The 18,970-nt window shown below is 40.1% G+C and overlaps 1 protein-coding gene across 11 annotated transcripts in view; it reads right to left on the reverse strand.

Annotated features, from left to right (window-relative positions):
- Positions 1-18,970, reverse strand: part of PHC3 (polyhomeotic homolog 3) — a 117,041-nt gene that overhangs the window by 95,315 nt on the left and 2,756 nt on the right. For 9 of the 11 annotated variants that reach the window (XR_012906285.1, XR_012906286.1, XR_012906288.1 and 6 more), the window contains exons 2-6: positions 17,394-17,547; positions 15,467-15,625; positions 11,828-11,905; positions 7,143-7,301; positions 969-1,067 (exon numbers count right to left, since the gene is read on the reverse strand). Coding sequence is in view for 4 of the 11 variants with exons in the window: in XM_075937894.1 (XP_075794009.1) it covers positions 969-1,067; positions 7,143-7,301; positions 11,828-11,905; positions 15,467-15,625; positions 17,394-17,547 (649 nt within the window). In the remaining 7 variants the exon portion in view is untranslated. The remainder of the gene's footprint in view (positions 1-968; positions 1,068-7,142; positions 7,302-11,827; positions 11,906-15,466; positions 15,626-17,393; positions 17,548-18,970) is intronic. The other 2 variants (XR_012906289.1, XM_075937893.1) reach the window with 1 other exon arrangement.

Raw genomic sequence — 18,970 nt, forward strand, 5'->3', positions numbered from 1 at the left:
GATTTATAAAGTTTTTTTCAGCCTTTAATGAGCTTCAACTGCACAGTGTCATATCCCCAAGGCCTTTGAGTAGCTATGCTTACACATTTTGAGTGTGGGTTGTAGGTGTGGGGTTTTTTTTGGTGGGGGGGGGGTTAGAGAGAGTTTGAAAAGTTAATTGTGGCAAGTCCAGTGCCTTTACTAGTGTTGAAACTAGATTTATTATTTATTGTATGGTAAAATATCACATTTAGCTACCCCTAAAAAGCATAGCCCAGTTAATCAATAAATCTGCCATCAAGCAAGCAAGATCTTGTGAACATTTTCTCCATCTTATTCAAAATCAATTTCAATAAGCTCTCCCATGAACTCATTAACCTTGATCAAACAGGGAGAAGATACTTAAGTTGAATAATGGGATCTGAAAGGATGGTCCGAATAGATACAGGTTCCATTAATAAATTGACATTACAGAAAGCCCTGCCACTTTTCAATGTTCTATTTGGTTTCCTACACATTAATTTACATACTGGCATGTGTTGTTATTGTTTAATGTAAGATGTAATAATTCTTTGAAGTAAATTACTTTTTAAAAATCAAGTGAGAAGTTACTGAAGGGTACAATGGAACTATGTGAAGAACTGTCATAAATGTAAACAATATGAGAACCAATCAATAAGGTCTTGATCTTCAAAGAAATGCATCTGCTGCACAGCAAAACATTTACAATGCAGCCTAGAAAAGAACTATTACTAGGTGAGTTGTAGAAGATTGCAGTTAACTAATTATTACTGTAACAAAACAGTTACAGTAATAGGTACGGTTTGTAACGTCCTCAAAGCCAAATACTCAGTGTTACTATGACATTAAAAAGAGCGCACTGAAGATGTACAGATTGTTATAATATAAATATGAGAAACATATGCACATTGATACTTCACTAGAGCTCTAGTCCAGTTAAATGGACATATGACTCCAGGCAAGCTCACCTGAGTAGCTGAAGACTGACAGGAAGAAGAGGAAGATGATGAAACAACAGGAATGTCCGACTGAACAGCAGCCACAGTGGTAGCAGGAGTAAAAATCAGCTATGAAGACAGAAAAAGAAAACTGAAGAAAACACAATTTACAGAAAAAAGAAAGTAGTCAGGTAACAGTAAAACCTTGATTGACATTTATGAAAGAATGAAAATACTTTACAGATAAGAAGGAAAATGCGGCACACTTAGGGATGCATTAATTCTAGTTTACATTTCTGTTGCCTTTAACACAACTTTATTTATTTTTAAAGTAAATATTTAGTATGGGATCTCAGATATACAAGTGTAAGTAATTTATATTTTTTAAAAGTATTCTGCTTATATACTTTTTCACTTATATACTGTCTTCTATCCAAGTGTTTCAAAAGAAGCTTAGTTAATCTCACTCCCTTTTTAGAGAGGGCGGGTGAACAGAGATTTAAAAAAAGTCAAGCAACCATGTAGAATAGTGATAGAAATGTAGCCGTGTTAGTCTGGTGTCGAATTTTAGCATGAATGACAGTTCAGAGGATTCCCTTTCAAGTGCAGATTTGAAAGTCTTCTGGAGTAGGATGCATGTGATTAGGTCATTGAGACAATGTCCTTTCTGGTTGAAATGGCAAGAAACTGTTTTTTCTTTGTGATCCTGTCTAATATCTGTTTTGTGGGCATTGATCCTTTGGCAAAGTGTCTGAGACGTTTGTCTAATGTACATAGCAGACAGACACTTTCGGCACATGATAGCATAAATTATATTTCTGGATGCGCAGGAATACGTATTCTTGATCTTATAACTCACTTGGTTAGGTCCAATAATGGTATCAGCAGAGTGAATATGTGGACAAAGCTGGCAACGGGGTTTGTTGCAAGGGAAGGTACCGGAGTTGATATTAGCGTGGTATGTCCTGTGGTTGTTGGTAAGGATCATCTTGAGGTTAGGTGGTTGTCTATAGGAGACTATGGGTCTGTCTCCCAGAGCTTCTTGGAGTTTAGTATCCTGTTCCAGTATAGGCTGTAATTTATTGATAATGTGTTGGACAGGTTTAAGCTGGGGGTTGTAGGTGATGACAAGTGGGCTGTGTCTACATTGGCACCCCTTTCCGGAAAAGGGATGCTAATGTAGACTTTGGAATAGGCAAATCCGCGGGGGATTTAAATATCCCCCCTGCGGCATTTGCATTAACATGGCTGCCGCTTTTTTCCGGCTTGGGGAAAAGCTGGAGAAAAGTGCCAGTCTAGACGTTATTCTCCGGAAAATAAAGCCTTTTCCGGAGGATTTCTTATTCCTACTTGAAAGACATTGTCTCAACAACCTAATCACATGCATCCTACTCCAGAAGACTTTCAAATCTGCACTTGAAAGGGAATCCTCTGAACTGTCATTCATGCTAAAATTCGACACTCTCCGCGGGGGGCTGAACAAAGACCACAACTACCTTACCCATTACAAAGATAGCTTCCCCAATTATCACCTCTAATACTATTAGCTCACAGACATCTACCTTTCCCCACCTCTAATATCATTAACTTGCAGACATTTATTTTCCTTTCCCTCCCCCCCGCATCTCCCTTCTGTTCTGAAATGTGATTTGTCCTTTTCATATGTGTTCATTTTTTTAATTGTATCCTTTGGTATATATGGTTGTGACTATTTTCTTCCACTATTTGATCTGAGGAAGTGGGTCTGGCCCACGAAAGCTCATCATCTAATAAACCATCTTGTTCGTCTTTAAAGTGCTACATAGTCCTGTATTTTGTTCAAGCAACCAGTGTGAGATAACAGTATGGAATGAAGTAGCAAGAGAACCTGAAATATCTTGACATTTCATAATCTGCTCAGATAACTGGAATACACTGCCTAAAAATTAATCTTCAAAATTAGAGAATATCATATTTATAGCGTAACACAAATAAATGACATTTTCCTTTTTCTAGTATGCAAATTAAGTGTTTGTGAAAGCTGAAAAAACATCAAACCTAAAGATTGAAATCCTCTGTTCATTAAAAGTACAACTACTATAATTGACAAAGTTTGTCTAGCTGTCCATTTATGTGTTTGTTCAAGAGCTCCTCCAGAATGGTAAAACAATCACATTCAGTATACAGCTTCCTCTTATCATAACTTAAAGCAAGGTAAGGGATTGGTTGTGCCAGGAAAACAGGATGTGCCTGGAATAGGACTGCTTTTCATAAAATCATGCAGAAAAGACAGAATCACCAGGCAGGCGAAAAGGGTTGGTAGGGGTGCTTTTCCCCTTCCAGGACTGCAAAGCCTGAAGCCTCCCAACCCCAAGCACCCATTAAGGAGGGGGGAGGGAGGGAGTGGAGAGGAATGAAGCTCCCCTCCTCCTGAATTCATAAGGGGACTTTGCTGGCTGTTCCCCGTTCTCAGGGAATGAGGGGAAAGCACACAATTTGCTGCATTCCTCACTGTACTTGGGGAGCACGGGGGAAGACAAATCTGGACTGTACCCTTCCCTTGGCTGTGCTTGTGGGAGCTGCAGCAGCCATGGAAAAGTGCTTCTCACTTGGCCCCAAGCTGCTGAGGTGAGAAGGGGAGAGAGAACTAGCCCAGTCCTGAGGCAGCCTACATACTGAACCCCTCATTCCCAGCCCCATTCCAGAGCAATGATTTAAATGAAACATGGACATTTTACTTTCCAAAAACCAAAAATTAACTGAGTTAAGGACCCGAGCAATACCAGGTAAATCTTGTAGTATACTATACAGTCAACACCACTGTTAGCTTTCCCACAGAATGCCATCAATGTGTCTCAGTTATGACCTGCAAGGACTTCCTCCAGGGACAGTTTAGACGGTACATTAAGTCCTCTCTATTTCCAGGTGCTGAGACTGCAAATTAGTTCCAATACTAGTGGGCCTTTGTTTGGTATACAGGCAGTCCTGAGTTACGCGGATCTGACTTACGTCGGATCCGCACTTACGAACAGGGCTTTCTCGCCCCAGAGCTTGCAGGCAGCAGGACCGCCCAGAGCGCAGCGGTCCCGCCACCTCGACCTTTGGGGTGAGAAAAGCTGCTCTGGGTGCCCCTGGTCTGCTGGGGACCATCTCCAGCAGACCAGGGACACCTGGAGCAAAGCCGGGGAGGCGGAGGGGTCCCAGAGCAAAGCCTCAGAGGCACGGCACCCCGCTGCGGCTTTGCTCCCCGTGTCCCTGGTCTGCTGGGGGGGGGCGCAGCTAGTGCACACCCCCTCCAGCAGACCAGGCTTTTGTTGTGGACCCTGGGGAAGAGTAGCTGGGGTGCTGCCGGGTTGGTCCTGCAGGGACCTACCTGGCAGCCCAGCTGTTCTGTCCCAGGCTCCAGATTCAGCCGCTGTTGAAACTGATCAGTGGCTGATTCCAGGAAGCTGGGGGCAGAGCAATTCTGCCTCCAGCTTCCTGTAGTCAGCCCCTGGTCAGTTTCAGCAGCAGCGGCTGAATCTGGAGCCAGTTCCGACTTACATACAAATTCAACTTAAGAACAAACCTATACAGGCAGTCCCCGGGTTACATGGATCCGACTTACCCCGTTTGTAAGTAGGGATCCGATGTGAGGCAACCCCGCACTAGCTGCTTCCCCCCAGCAGACCAGGGAGACGCGAAACTAGCGCTCCTCCCCCCACCCCCCCCCCCGCCCAGTAGACCAGGGAGACGCGGAGCGGCTTTTCTCAGCAGACACCTCAGCTTGAGAATAAAGGACTGAGGGAAGTGAGGCGTGGGAGAATAAAACTGAGCTCTGGAGAAATGTTTTGCTAGAGTTTCCCCTACAATATGTACCAGTTCCGACTTACATACAAATTCAACTTAAGAACAAACCTACAGTCCCTATCTTGTATGTAACCTGGAGACTGCCTATAGTCCCTATCTTGTACGTAACCCGGGGACTGCCTGTACTGTCAACATTATTTTAAAAACATTTCAGATTATCCCATTCAGACAGAGAGAGAGAGACAGAGAGAAAATAATTTGTAGGAGTAAGACTAGATTAGACACATATTCCTCAGAAGAATTCCTCTTGCAAAAAGGCAAGAAAGAATGCTTTTAAAGGAAAGGCAAAGAGGTTGAGTTTAACCACTCTTAACTAGCTGACCATATGTCTGTTAAAATGACACCATGGAACAGTTAATTCAGCAAACAAGGTTTCATAAATATAAACAATAAACATATGAGGGCCCAAATCTGAGGATAGGAGTCAGGAAAAAGTCTTCAATCCTGAGTTCTGTAACAGAGTCCTGGCTCTTGAAGGCCAAAAGAGATTATGTGAGGGACCAGTTACTCTGTTCCAGGTGTCAGGGGATGGCAGAGGAAGGCCAAAGGAAAATCAAAAACACTGGGTAGATAGTCCCAGAGAATAATTAGTATCTGAAGGGGCAGGGAGAGGAAAACCGTGGCCACTGTACATTTTAGGGCCCAAGAGCCCTGTGGAGTGGGAGAGGAAAGGCTTCCCACCCAGATGTTTAGGATAATTAGATCCACATAAGAAGGGTCAAGAGAGTGGTCAGATGATGAGGATGAGTGACTCAAAAGTAAGGCTCAAAGCCCAATCAGGGAGAGCTTGCTAAAGGAAGCTTTTAAAGGGACAGTTGCAGAAGGAAAGCTGCAAAGAGCCCTGAACTAAACAGGTGAGTTTTCAGATGATGGAGGCTAGGACTTGAACCACATAGTCCCAGAAAGGAGAATTTTGGGGCCCTGGTCCTGGAGTTGCATGAAAAGGCATCTCTTCTGAGTGTTTAATAAATCAGAATCCAAAAGAGTGAGACTGTTGTTCCCAATGACTTTGGAGAGTAAAAGGATTATTTCTAGGAACTAAAAGGAAACTGAGGCGGAGACTGCCGTGCACTATAAGTAATCCATTGATATCAAGAACTCCCATTACACAAAGAGATCTGAAGTCAATAGGGAGTGCTCAGTGCACATAGCATGTGCATAAGTAATTGCAGGAGCTGGGCCATACTTTGTATCAAAATAATAGAAATATCTATGGCCCTCAATCAGCAGTGAACACTACCTGGATGAATCTGTGCACTTGTGCAGAATCCTAATGCCTTTGGGGAGGCTTCACAAAAGGCCAGCAGTCTGCCCATGCAAAGCTAACTGCAGGACAGGAGCGTGTTTGCACACAAGGAACAGCATTAAATATTTAAAATCTCCTTAATTTACAAATGTCAGGTTTTTTTACTGTAGAATTATTCAAACTTTGAAAATTACCCTTTGTTTTAACAGAAGCAAAATGCAGGACAATTTAGCACTTTAAAGACTAACAAGATGGTTTATTAGATGATGAGCTTTCGTGGGCCAGACCCACTTCCTCAGATCAAATAGTGGAAGAAAATAGTCACAACCATATATACCAAAGGATACAATTTATAATCACACATGTGATTTGTCCTTTTCATATGTGTTCATTTTTTTAAATTGTATCCTTTGGTATATAGGGTTGTGACTATTTTCTTCCACTATTTGATCTGAGGAAGTGGGTCTGGCCCACGAAAGCTCATCATCTAATAAACCATCTTGTTAGTCTTTAAAGTGCTACATTGTCCTGCATTTTGCTTCAGCTACCCCAGACTAACACGGCTACATTTCTACCTTTGTTTTAAAGCATGGAAATACAACCAGCAAAACTGCAAAAATCACCTGAGTCCCATATCAATCTTAACAGAATGAAATCTATAGACCCAACTCAGTCTCCAGAGGCAATACTCCATCAAAGCATATTCTTAGTCAAATGTGAGAAAGCTTTAATCAAAAGCCTGTGAACTCTGATGTTAGAAATGCATTACAAGTTACTGGGAATTCTGTCAGTTACAGTATGTTTCATCACATATCCAATAAGCAAGGACAGACATTCTCTTCCTATTTTATGAATGTTCAATCATCTTATTAAGCACAAAGTGCACCAAACTAATAACATCAAGCTGTTTCTAAAGCAGAATATCTCTTTTCTGCCCTCCGAGGACTAAGCATTCCCTTTGTCTCTGTGGCTCACACTGCTCTAAGAACTAGTTTGTGTACAAAAATAAGCTACCAAATCCCCAATACTGCCTGAAGCTAAAGATAACTGAACTGTTTACAAAAGCAAACAGATAAAAACATTAAACCTTTCAAAAATTAAATGTAAACCCTGCAACTTGTGAAACTTACCATTTGTGCTCGGAGATACATTTGAGCCTGGCTTGCACTTAGGGTAGGAGAAGTACTCCCCAGCAACATTGTCTGTTGGGTTATACTGCTGCTAGTAGTGTTGGAAGTCTGTGAACGGCTTATTAATTGTGCAGGTGTCGGAGAGGTTGAAAGGTTAATCTAAGGAAATAAAAATGTTTCTTTGGTCATGGCCTTTCATTGTAGGTTTTAAAGTCAATCAGTCTTACGAAATACATCAAAGCAACTGTAGCAATCAAGTTATAACATTATTTTGATCTGAGTTGTATGACTGCTACTGCTTCTCATCAAAATAACGCAGTTACTGTGTGTATAAACTCGTACAGTATTTTTATAAGCAGCAATACAATATTCATGTGGCTGTATTATACATTTTCATGATAATGATTCAATTTATATGCAGCCATGCTTGGGCAGTCCAATCTATGAACTGAAAAGTTACTTGTCACCACAAGTTTTATTTTCAGTTTTGCATTGACCATGAAATAGAAATAGCTCAACGTAAGCAATGTATATGATGTGCAGTCTGCCACTAGTTTAAGGCACCAATTCTACCCAATGGCAACAATAATCCACATGCAACACTATCTGTTCCTTTTCTCACACTTTAATAATCATGTGATGTGCCTATCTAAATTAGACTGGAAAACAAGGAGTTGTTTATTTCGTTTATATAAAGATTAAGCACCTTTATAGTGATATGTGAATAACAAAATAAGAGTTCAGACAATTACATTTTCAAATGAAGAAATTCACAGTATTTTAATAAAATTGTAAATTAGTGAAAATAATGAAAAATGAAATTTTGAGCCAACATTTTCACACAGTGTCAAAGATAACTAGCTTCAAAGAATTGTACATTGGCATAATTCACCAGGATATCTAAATCAGTGGTCACCACCCAGTAGATCGGGATCTACTGGTAGGTCTCAGAGCCTCTGACAGGTGATCCTGACTGGTTTAGCCTAGAAGCTATCAAGTTCTGGCGCTTCAGTTGCTCCTCCACCAACTGTCATGCTGCTCCTGCCCTCTGCCTTGGAACTGCCCCCCAGAAGCCTCCTGCTTGCTGTGCAGGGTGTGGGAGGGAGAAGGGGAGGTATGCTGATGTCAGGGTGTCCCTCCTTCCCCACCCCATACCCTATCTCCACACAGACCAAAGGGGATGGGTGTGTGTGTGTGTGTGTGTGTGTGTGTGGATTCTCACAAACACTGCCCTTCACTCCCATCTGCAGACCCAACACATATGTGAGGGGGTTGTTGTTACTTCTTTTACTGCTTTCCAAGTGTGTTAGTTTTGGACTGGTCTGTGCATTTCATAATTTTCATTTCTCTTACCAAAGCTGGTCTTAGGAGTGGGCAAGCTCGGTGGTTGCCCGTGGCCGCCATTTTTAAGGGGCCACCGACAGAGCTGGTCGTAGGGGCGGGATGTGACCGCATTTCAGTCCAACCTCCCAAATCCTCCCCCAACGTTACTCCCCAATCCTTTTTTTCTTTTGCTTGACAAATTTTTGTCCAGTTTTTTTTTAAACCATTTGGTAGCTGCCCAGGGCCACAAATTCATTAGAACTGGCCCTGTCTCTTACGCTCAAATTTAATTCTTTGTGTAGTGAGTGCCTAATCTATCATGGCTGGAGTAAATATCCCTAGGGTAACTGCTGCTCCTGGACATGGCTGGCATGTCCTTGCAGCCCCTGAGAGAGGCAGAGCAGGGGGTCTCCACCTGCTGTTCTTGCCTGCAGACACCAATCCTGCAGCTCCCATTGATCAATAATGGGGAACAGTGACCAGTAGAAGCTGTGGGTTCAGGGCCTGTAGATGAGGGGCAGCACATGGCACCATGGAGCCATTGCTGTACATGCCAGCTGCTTTCAGAAGTGGTGCAGGGCCACAGCAGGAAGAAGCCTACTTTAATTCCACTGCTCCACCACCTGGAAGCCATCTCAATTAAACAGTGCCCAGCCAGAGCCTGCTTCCTAAACCCCTGTCCTAGCCCTGAACCTCCCCCTGCACCCAACCACCTACCACAGATGTGAGTCCTCCTGAACCCAAACTGCTTCCCAGAGCTTGCATCCTGAACTCACTCCTGGACCCCAATCCCCTGCCCTGGACTAAACCTGGAGCCCCCCCCCACACTAAATCCCTTGGCTCAAGACCAGAGCCTGCACCCCAACTCCTGGTGAAAGTGAGTAAGGATGAAGGAGGAAAGGGGATGCAGTGAGCAGGGTGAGGCCTGGGAGAAGGGGTGGAGCAGGGACAGGGCCTCAAAGAAGGGTCAGGAAGGAAGTGGGGCAAGTGTATTTGGGTTTGAGGTAGCTCTTACATTGCACTTAAATTGAAAAAAGTGATCTTGTGGTTAAAAAGGTTGGGGAGACCACTGCTCTAAATAATTAATGAGGCATGCATACATAAAAAAAATTAGGTTATATGAATATCATTTTGGACAGGACAGGACCATTACAAACAAATACATACATGACATTGCCAATTTAAAATTTATACTGTGAATTATTCACATGACAATCCATAATTCACCTTAATGACTGTTTGATTCAATGTAAGCATTTGTAATAAATGCTCAACTGTGATTTTTGAATCAACAGGTGTTTTAATTTTTGTGAGTAGTGAATGGAAGTTCTAGATAAAGAATGAATGCACTGAAGACAGCAATTAATGTATTATGGTTGAGAAGACACAACATTAATCAATGAAAAGGTTATTTTTTTTCTGGATAATTTATCAGAGTTACTTAGGGATGTAAAAGGTTAACCAGTTAATTGGCAAGCCTCACCCTTAATGGTGTTGATGCTAAGATATTAGAGAAACAAGGTGGGTGAGATAGTATTGGTCTCTCTAAATACTCGTAGTCTGCTAATTGTTAGTAATCTTACTACAAAGTAGTTTAATATAATGAGTTATTACAAAGTGAAAAATAATATTTGAAGCTCAAAATTAAGCTCACAACTATGAAAAACATTAGGCTAAAAATATTTTGGCAAGCATAGTAATATGTTGCATCTAGTTTTTCAAAGCTATTCCATCATACAGTATTCAAAAGTGGAACCTACTGAAAAAGTTTAATCTGTCTTCCTGAAACTTATGATGTTAAGACTTCAAAGATTGTATACTTTCCAGCATTGCCACATTAAAATTTTACTATTCTTTTGTTGGTTTTCACAGAATTAGAATTCAAAATTATGTATAATAGCTTCTGATTTCTGTATAAAGTTATCATGAATGCGTATCTATATGAAAAGATGGCCAGATATTCTTTAATTGGACAGTTTGTACATCTAAATTTTCAATTTAAATACGCAATGACAATACTTAGTGTTACAAATTAGAAATGTGAAATTTGGTGCAACAATACGCTTCTGAAATTTTGAAAAATTAAACCTTATACATTTAAATCTGTTCCTCAGCATTTCCAATTGACAGATGCAAGTTAACAGACTGACTGGAGGCTAACAGAAACCATCTCTAGTAATATTCTGCGTCTGATTTACTAGAGGTGTTCAGCGGTGCGCTGCAATGGAGATGGCGCGTACCAAGCAGATAGCTCCTTATTAAGCACATGTAGTTTATGAGAACATAACTTTGCAAAAAAACTTTATGTCATGCAAATGAAGTGTGGTGCTTTAAAGGAACAGAACCAAAAATGTATAACTGTAGACGGCAAAGAAAGTGTTTCTATTTTTGCAATATGCCCATAGTTGTCAAATGCTGGGGGTCCGCAGACTATATCTAAGGGCTCTGTGAAAGGTTGTGGTTACCATACAACAGTGCTTTTCAACCAGTGGTCTGTAGACTATTTCCAAATGGGTCCACACTTCCATTTGACATTTTTAGGGATTTGCAAATGGAAAAAAAGTTGAAAACCACTGCACTATATATAGTGGGTTATAATTAACAGGTAATAACTGGGTATTTGTGTACTTCAACACTGTTTCTCTATCAGAATCTGAAACAATAGATAATAAAAAAGGTAATGTTGTGGAAACATTAATCTAAACAGCTACTATGAACAGAGTAATTATTACGTGTGGTACAAGCCAGCAATTAATATTTTAAGAACATTATTACCATTTGGGTGTCTAAAGTAAAGTGCCTAAATCCATATTTAGGCCTATAAATAAAAAGTGGCCTGATCTTTTATGGTGTGAGCTACTCTCAGCTTGCTCAGCAGTTCTGAAAAGCAAATTACTTTTATTTTACCTATGTCATATGGATTTAAGTATGTAATTTTAGTCATTTGAGTTCTAAAATTCTGGCCAACAGCTATAAAATATTCTGCAACTGAATGTCAGATAGTGCTTCCTAGATACTTCACTTAATATTTTCTTGAGATAAAGGTTGAGATTTTCAAAGGGGAACTGGGCAACTATCTATCTTGGTTCCTTTGAAAATCTCAGACTAGTTCGGATAATAGATTAACACATGATGTTCTTTTTTAGGTCTATATCTTACATTAATGAATGGATTCCATGACCTAACTTGTCTTTTTCTTCTAACCACTACAGTCTCAAGCCTTATGTACTTGCTTCTCAATACATTGCAATAATTTTAATCAGATTATTTATTTTAAGCATGAAAAAAATGTTTTTCTTTAAAAGAAGTTGCATTGCAGGACACTGAAGACTAGACTGGGATTTAGGACTTTGATTACATACCGAGGTCTGTGACATGCTTGACTGCTGAGTGACGCTCCCAGTAGGAGATGCACACTGCCTCCCACCTGACAGGCTTGCCTAAATAGCAAGAACATGTGTTAAATATATCACCTAAGCAGAAATAAAAAATGTTTAAATAACACTGCTTATTACATAAGCCAAAAGAAGCCCACCTATTATGTTTTACCCTTTTTCTAAATTACCAGTGAAAATGAACTTCACCCAGTAGAGTTAGGGATATGTTTACCACACAGTGCATTCCAAACTATGGGCCCTAAACTGCATGATGCCCAATGTCCTCAGTTCATGTTAACATGAAGGCACTCAGAACCTTTCAAGGTTATAACCTATGAAAGAAACACAAACTAACAAAAACCAAGAAAGTGTTAATGAAGGAGCTGGCTATTTAGTCTATCACAATATACAGCACTAAAACTTACATGAGAGACTACAGATGGTAAAGTGTAAAAATCAGTCCTCACTAAAATCTTTATGAAATTGTTTTGCTCTGTGATTAAAAATCCTCATAAAATATCTTCTAAAAGTAATTACATATGCTCCAAAGACACTTTTCAGAATTAAAAGTGTTTGGTCATTTTAGTTTGGTCATTTTAGTTTGTTTTTCTCCCTTTACAAAAAGAAAGGAATAATACAAAGATGGAATCACATAAACTGTGAAACAAGTTTCATCCTCCATTATTGCTTAGCATCCAAAAATATCTGATTGTTTTTAAATTATAAATTATAAAACACAAGGGTCACAATATTTTGAAGTCTGAGAGGGAAAAAGTCGGTCTCCAGCAGGGCTTTGCATTCCTGATTCAGCAGGAACCAAATTTTTATGGCTAAGACAAAAACCTCTCACAATATAGGGTAGTGAATATCAGACTTTCAATTCTAAATTGTAAGTGCACGTGCATTTCTATAATTGTATTTGGGATGATTTTTACTGCCATATAATTCTGAATACCAAAACTAAAACCTATAGAGACCCATTTAATGGACAAAAATCAAAATTAAGTTTTAGTAGCACTTTGTGTAAATTAATGAAGGTTTTCCTCAATATTTACAACTTCAGCCTGTCACAGTTGTTTAATAATTTCATTCCTCTTTCTATTGTTGGCTAAGTTTGAATTTGTTTACAACTATTTGCTTTTATTTGCATTACAAGCTTGCTTTACTTTTGGGGCTGATGGGAGAGGAAGGGTTACCTGCAAGGTGGATAACAACCTAATAAATAGATGCACAGCAAGGAAACATGATCTATTTTCTAATTAAGAATACAATACTTTTGTGCTTACTCACATAAGACATCCCCATTTGTTTTAATACATACTCTCATGAGTAAGGATTACGAGGTCAAGACCTGTGTGGATTATATTTAATTGTTTTAAATTCAAGGTCCCTTACTGAACATGGATGCAACATCAGTTACCCTCTTCTGAGTCATTTGAATTTTAGGTTAAAATTATCTGCTTCAGGCAATCAGCATGATTCAATGTCTGTCTCAGGCAATCAGCATGATTCAGTGGAGAGGATACATGACTGATCCAGTGACTTCGGAGCCCTAATCCTGTGTCTGACAAAATAAAGCTGTGTAGCCTTGAGGTCTTCATCTCTTCATGTCCGAACTTCTCCATATTTAAAATGATTGCCTCTCTCACAATATACTGTTCCCATTCCAACAACTGAGGAGGTCAATGAGAGTCTTTCCATTGACTTCCATAAGCATTGGATAAGGCTTCTAGTGATGATTAATGTTAAAAACTTTGCAAATGGGAATAGAATTTACCATTGTCTTGCACTTTTCCAATTTCAGAATTACAACTTAAGGTCTGTTGTAACATTATTATGTATGCCAATCCTCAGCATGACTCACTAAAATTAAGTACCAAAATAAGATATAAAACACTATTTTTATTTTATCTGTTTTGAGGAGTATTATGTTCCTTCCCCTTATCCAGATTTTGGTAAAGGGGGACTGAAAGTTGGAGAGGTTTGGATTATTCCTGTTAACATCAATAAGTCATTTGCTGTCCCACATAATTATCTGAATAGTGTATTTTAACATATGTAATGAACACCCAGAAAATTGGATGGGAATATACTGACACTCTTACAAAAAAACAACAACAACAACAACACCCCCCCCCCCAGGTGGGTTTGCACAGAAGCAATTAGAAGAATGAAATCATTAAAATACTACAATGAATTACTGTGAGATCATTAGACACACACAAAAAAAGCTGTTATTAGATTTAGTACTGGTTTATGGTTTTCATCCTAGTTTTAGACATATGTCCCTGGGAGCCCTCAATGTAATACTGTAATTCATGTCAGGCCTGACACATATTATGACAACAGTGTGTTGTGGGTAATGTGTGTCACTAAACTATGTTTTGTATTATATGTAAACTGATGATACGTTGGTCCCAAAAATCAGTGTGTGACATATGTACAGTTTGTATACAAAGTGTGTGCCTCTTATAATGCACTTGGGAGGCAATGCATACACTAAGCTGACAGCCTAAACAAATGAATATGTATTTGGCTGTCTGACCTTCTTGATGGCAAGCAAAGAACAATGGAAGTAAATTTATATGTAAGATACACAAAACCATTAAAGGAAAACAAATGGAAGAAGAAAGTTAGTGAGCTCACCAGAAGATAGAATCTGTACCCCAGGATGCCCTCCTGGCTCTTAGGGCACAGACAATGGGTTTTGGGTAACATAAGGGGAGCAAAAAGACCGGTTAGCTATTCATCACTTAGGTAACATAGTATAAAGTATCCTTTCATCTTCTGAAAGTTGGATCCCATCATTTGAAAGGTTGCGAATACTAGTAACCTGATGTAAGTAAGAAAACTGTTTTGGCAAAGATTGCATCTTGCTAAAATTAAGGTTTAATCAATAGAAAGTATGCTTTGTTTTGTATATTACTATACCTTAGTAACCATACCAACTGTTGCTTAGTATCACTACAAGTTGAACCTCCCTAGTTCAGCACCCTCAGGACCTGATCAGACCCGAATAAGAGAATCTGCTGGATAAGGGGAGGTCAATTCTGGCCCCCTGGTGCCAGCCTCTAGGCTCTCTTGGGGGTACTACCAGCCTCCTGGCCACTGTGCTCCCATTTTGGCTGCACTCCCAGCAACCAGTCCCAGCCTCTGGACTCCCAGCCTGCCAGACCATGAATCTTGCCAGATGAGAGAGCTCCAGGCCAGAGAGGTCCTACCTGTACAATCTCTTCGTTAATAAACTTTTCCTATTGTTTACTATGAACCATTTCAGTGCTCTTATACAGAAGTAAATGTCAATCTTAAGCTACATTTACAAACTACTATGTACACTGTCTCTTTAGAGGCAACGAACTTAATAATTTCTGAGAGTGTCCCCTCAGAGGGACCACACATTGCAGAGAACTTGGGAACTGCAGCTCACTAATGATACCTGCAAAGCAATGTTACCTGGCAGAGTCTTGAGGAGTTTGCTGGTGAAGAAGACAAGTTTCTTTGGTAGAGAACAGACACGCAGTCTGATCTCCAGCAAAACTCACTCTTGCTGAGGAAAAGGGGTATCACAATGGCTCGCTGTTCTGGGTGTCCTAATTGGAACATCACCACATGTTTAAGTCTCACCTGTGGAACAGCTGCCAAACTCTGAAACTGAGTACTGCTTAAGTGCTGCTGTTGTAGAGCGGCAGTCTGTAGCATCAGATGCTGCTGTTGGGCTGCATACATCTGCTGAAGATACTGAGCCGCGGAACTAGGGGGACGATGCAAGGCCTGTTGAATAACCTGCATATACCAATAAATAACAAATCACAATTGCAAAAAACAAACTATTTTAATCTTTTTCGTGTTATAATGGAAGTTCACCACTGCAAGAAAATAAAAACCAAACAAAAACTCCACTCCTCCACTTCCCACCAACCGTATAATACTAAACTTCCTACATAATCATTGTTCAAGTGAATTATAGATTGTAATTAACACATATTCTGTTCTATTATGTTAGCCTTTTCTTTACAAATTAACTTTATATAGCACCTTTTAGCTCAAATATTCTCAAATCATTATACAAATAAAACACATATATATATATATACACAGGCAGTCCCCGAGTTACGCGGATCCGACTTACGTAATCCGACCAGACCAGGGGGACGGAGAGCAAAGCAGAGCAAAGCCGTGGAGCAAGTGGGCAGCGAACAGCCCAGACGCGTCTGGGCTGTCCGCTGCCTGCGTGTTCCGCCGCTTTGCTCCCCGTCCCCCTGGTCTGCCCCGGGCTTCCTGGAATCAGCCGCTGATCAGTTTCAGCAGCAGCTGACTTGGGGATGCCTGGGGTTCTTAAGTTGAATCTGTATGTAAGTCAGAACTGGCGTCCAGATTCAGCCGCTGTTGAAACTGATCAGTTTCAGCAGCGGCTGAATCTGGACGCCAGTTCCGACTTACATACAGATTCAACTTAAGAACAAACCTACAGTCCCTATCTTGTACGTAACCCGGGGACTGCCTGTATAGATGTACTGAAATGCTGACCCTTCTGAGGTGAATGAGAGGTAAGGAGATAACTGGCACTAAGAAACACTGCATAATAGCTAGTATTGGAGAGAGAAGACTGGCAGAAACAGTGGGGCAACCTTCTATACCTACTCTTTGATAATGTATCACTGAACCTTTAGGATAAAATCCTATCTCCAATTAAGTCAACAGGAGTTTTACCACTGACTTCACGAAGCCAAGATTAGATTATTAATATATATGCATATTAGTTTTTAAAAGGTCTTAGCAGAAAAACCTCACACATACAAAATACATAGAACACAATTTATCTATATATAAGACGGAAGAGCTGAGCTGACCCCATCATGACAAGGTTGTGGTTCTAGGGAATCTAGATATTTCATCCACTCCACTACTTACGATCATGATAACAAATCTAGCCTAGAGGCAGCAAGCGGCGGGGGGGAGAGAAAGGAGAAAGGGGATACTTCAAAGAGGCAGTGCCGCACAAAGCGCAGGGTCAGCTGCTTTGTGTGGCGCTGCTGCTTAGAATGTCGTGGGGAGCCTGGCGTCAGGCTCCTCACGGCATTTCAAAGTGGAGTGCCGCAGAGCCCAGAGTCAGCAGGGGAGTCCCCAGCTGACCCCAGGCTTTGGTGCTTTCGCCTTTGAAGTGTAGCAACAGCCCTAGGGCTACACTTCAAAGGCAGTGGTGCCCTATCAACTAATCGAATAGTTGACACAAAAATGCATCGACTATTCGATTAGTCAATTACCTGATACTTAACATCCTTAATCTAGCCTCCTTAGTGCAAGATTCAAGTCATTTGCAGTTTCTATCACTGAAAGTTTTTGTAGAGAATCAATATTTCATGAAAATACTTAAGCACAGATAGTGAAGGCCAGGGCAGAAAGCAAGAATAAAACTTTCAACTTACTAGCATCCAGCACTGCCCAATTTGTTTTTATAAGCAAGTGCTATTGCCCATATACGAGTTTTTAAACAGTGAATATTTTTTATGATTTTTTCCATTCTTCTGTACACTACATCACAGCCCAGTACCTGTACAGCATGTCTGTCAGAGCCACTGTAGACAGATATCTGTGGTGGTTGCATCCGAGAAGAGGAGGAGGTGGTGGTGGTAGTGGTGGTTGTACATGTGGAACATGTTGTTGCATTTGATTCATTCTCCATAGCAGTGCAGTGTTCTTTCAGGCTAGAGGGAAATTCAAGCAGTCCATTTATATTAGCATATGATGTACTGAATTTAGAGGGGGGAAAAATCTAAATTATTCCAAGGAAATAATCATGAATTTATGTTAATTCCTAAGAAAAGGTCTTATATCACTTTTGGAAAAGCAAATATAGTTGTAAGTTTGTGAAGACATTCTATTTCAAATTATTTCATAATATACATTTAGGATATATCAAAAACTATGTCAATAAACTACTATTTTAAGAATCACAGGCAAAACTAAATACCACCAAGATACACAGGAGATCCATTAGATCACCATCCTCTAAAGGAGCAGATCGGGAAAGCCACTAGCTATTTACATCACACAACTGTACCAACATAAAGTTTCTTTAAAAAACAACAACAACCACCCACTGGTGGTTCACTTTTGCCCTCAGGAGACAAGATTTTGGGAAAATTGCTTTTACTTCTCTGCTACCTTATGATGAAGAACTGTATTGTATGAAGGGAGTATTCTCAACAATTCTGGTCTCCCTTTACCTACCAACTGAAATAGATTCCAATAACTTAATGTAGATCTCCTCAGCTTTCCTAACTAACCATTTTTTTCTTTCCTCTGCAAAAGATTACTTCTCCTCATAGAAACCTTGTTTAAAAGTTAAGTAAATTCAGCATACATTTCTGGTGAGGTTAACATTTTTGCTCCATTTTCTGTTTCAGTATAGTCAGAACAATAATAAGAAGCAGAGCTACTATTCTTGGGAGCAATAGGATCACGAGGAGAACATATGAAGAGAAAATACTTTTTCATTTACTGTATGGCTGTGTCTAGACTGGCAAGTTTTTCCGGAAAATCAGCAACTGTGTCTACACTGGCCGCTTGAATTTCCGGAAAAGCACTGACGATCTCATGTAAGATCGTCAGTGATTTTCCGGAAATACTATGCTGCTCCCGTTTGTGCAAGTATTCTTACGCAAGAGGGTTTATCCCTGAGTGAGAGCATCAAAGTATTTGCGTAAGAAGCACTGAATTCTTACATTAGAACATCAGTGCTCTTGCGCAAATTCAAGCGGCCAGTGTAGACAGCTGGCAAGATTTTGCGCAAAATCTTGCCAGTCTAGATGCGCCCCATCTGTAAAAAGGGAATAATGATATTTGTTTGCAAAATGCTTGGAGATCTATTAATGAAATGATCTACTAATATGTAAGCATTATGTATCATCACTACGGGTTATGCCTACAATACGAAGCTGATCAGTTCTGATACTCTCGAGTAGAGGACAGCAGCCCTATGTGCATATGCCAGTATCATTCAACATTAAGAAAAAACATATCAGGTAAAAAGGAAAGTAATACAAAGACAAACTTTACGGTATTGTATCTTCCTCCCATGAAGGATCCTGGGTATATTTCAATTAAACATTTACATTTAAAATTTCT

This window comes from Pelodiscus sinensis, chromosome 10 (genome assembly GCF_049634645.1).
Source record: "Pelodiscus sinensis isolate JC-2024 chromosome 10, ASM4963464v1, whole genome shotgun sequence".
Classification (NCBI taxonomy): domain Eukaryota; kingdom Metazoa; phylum Chordata; order Testudines; family Trionychidae; genus Pelodiscus; species Pelodiscus sinensis.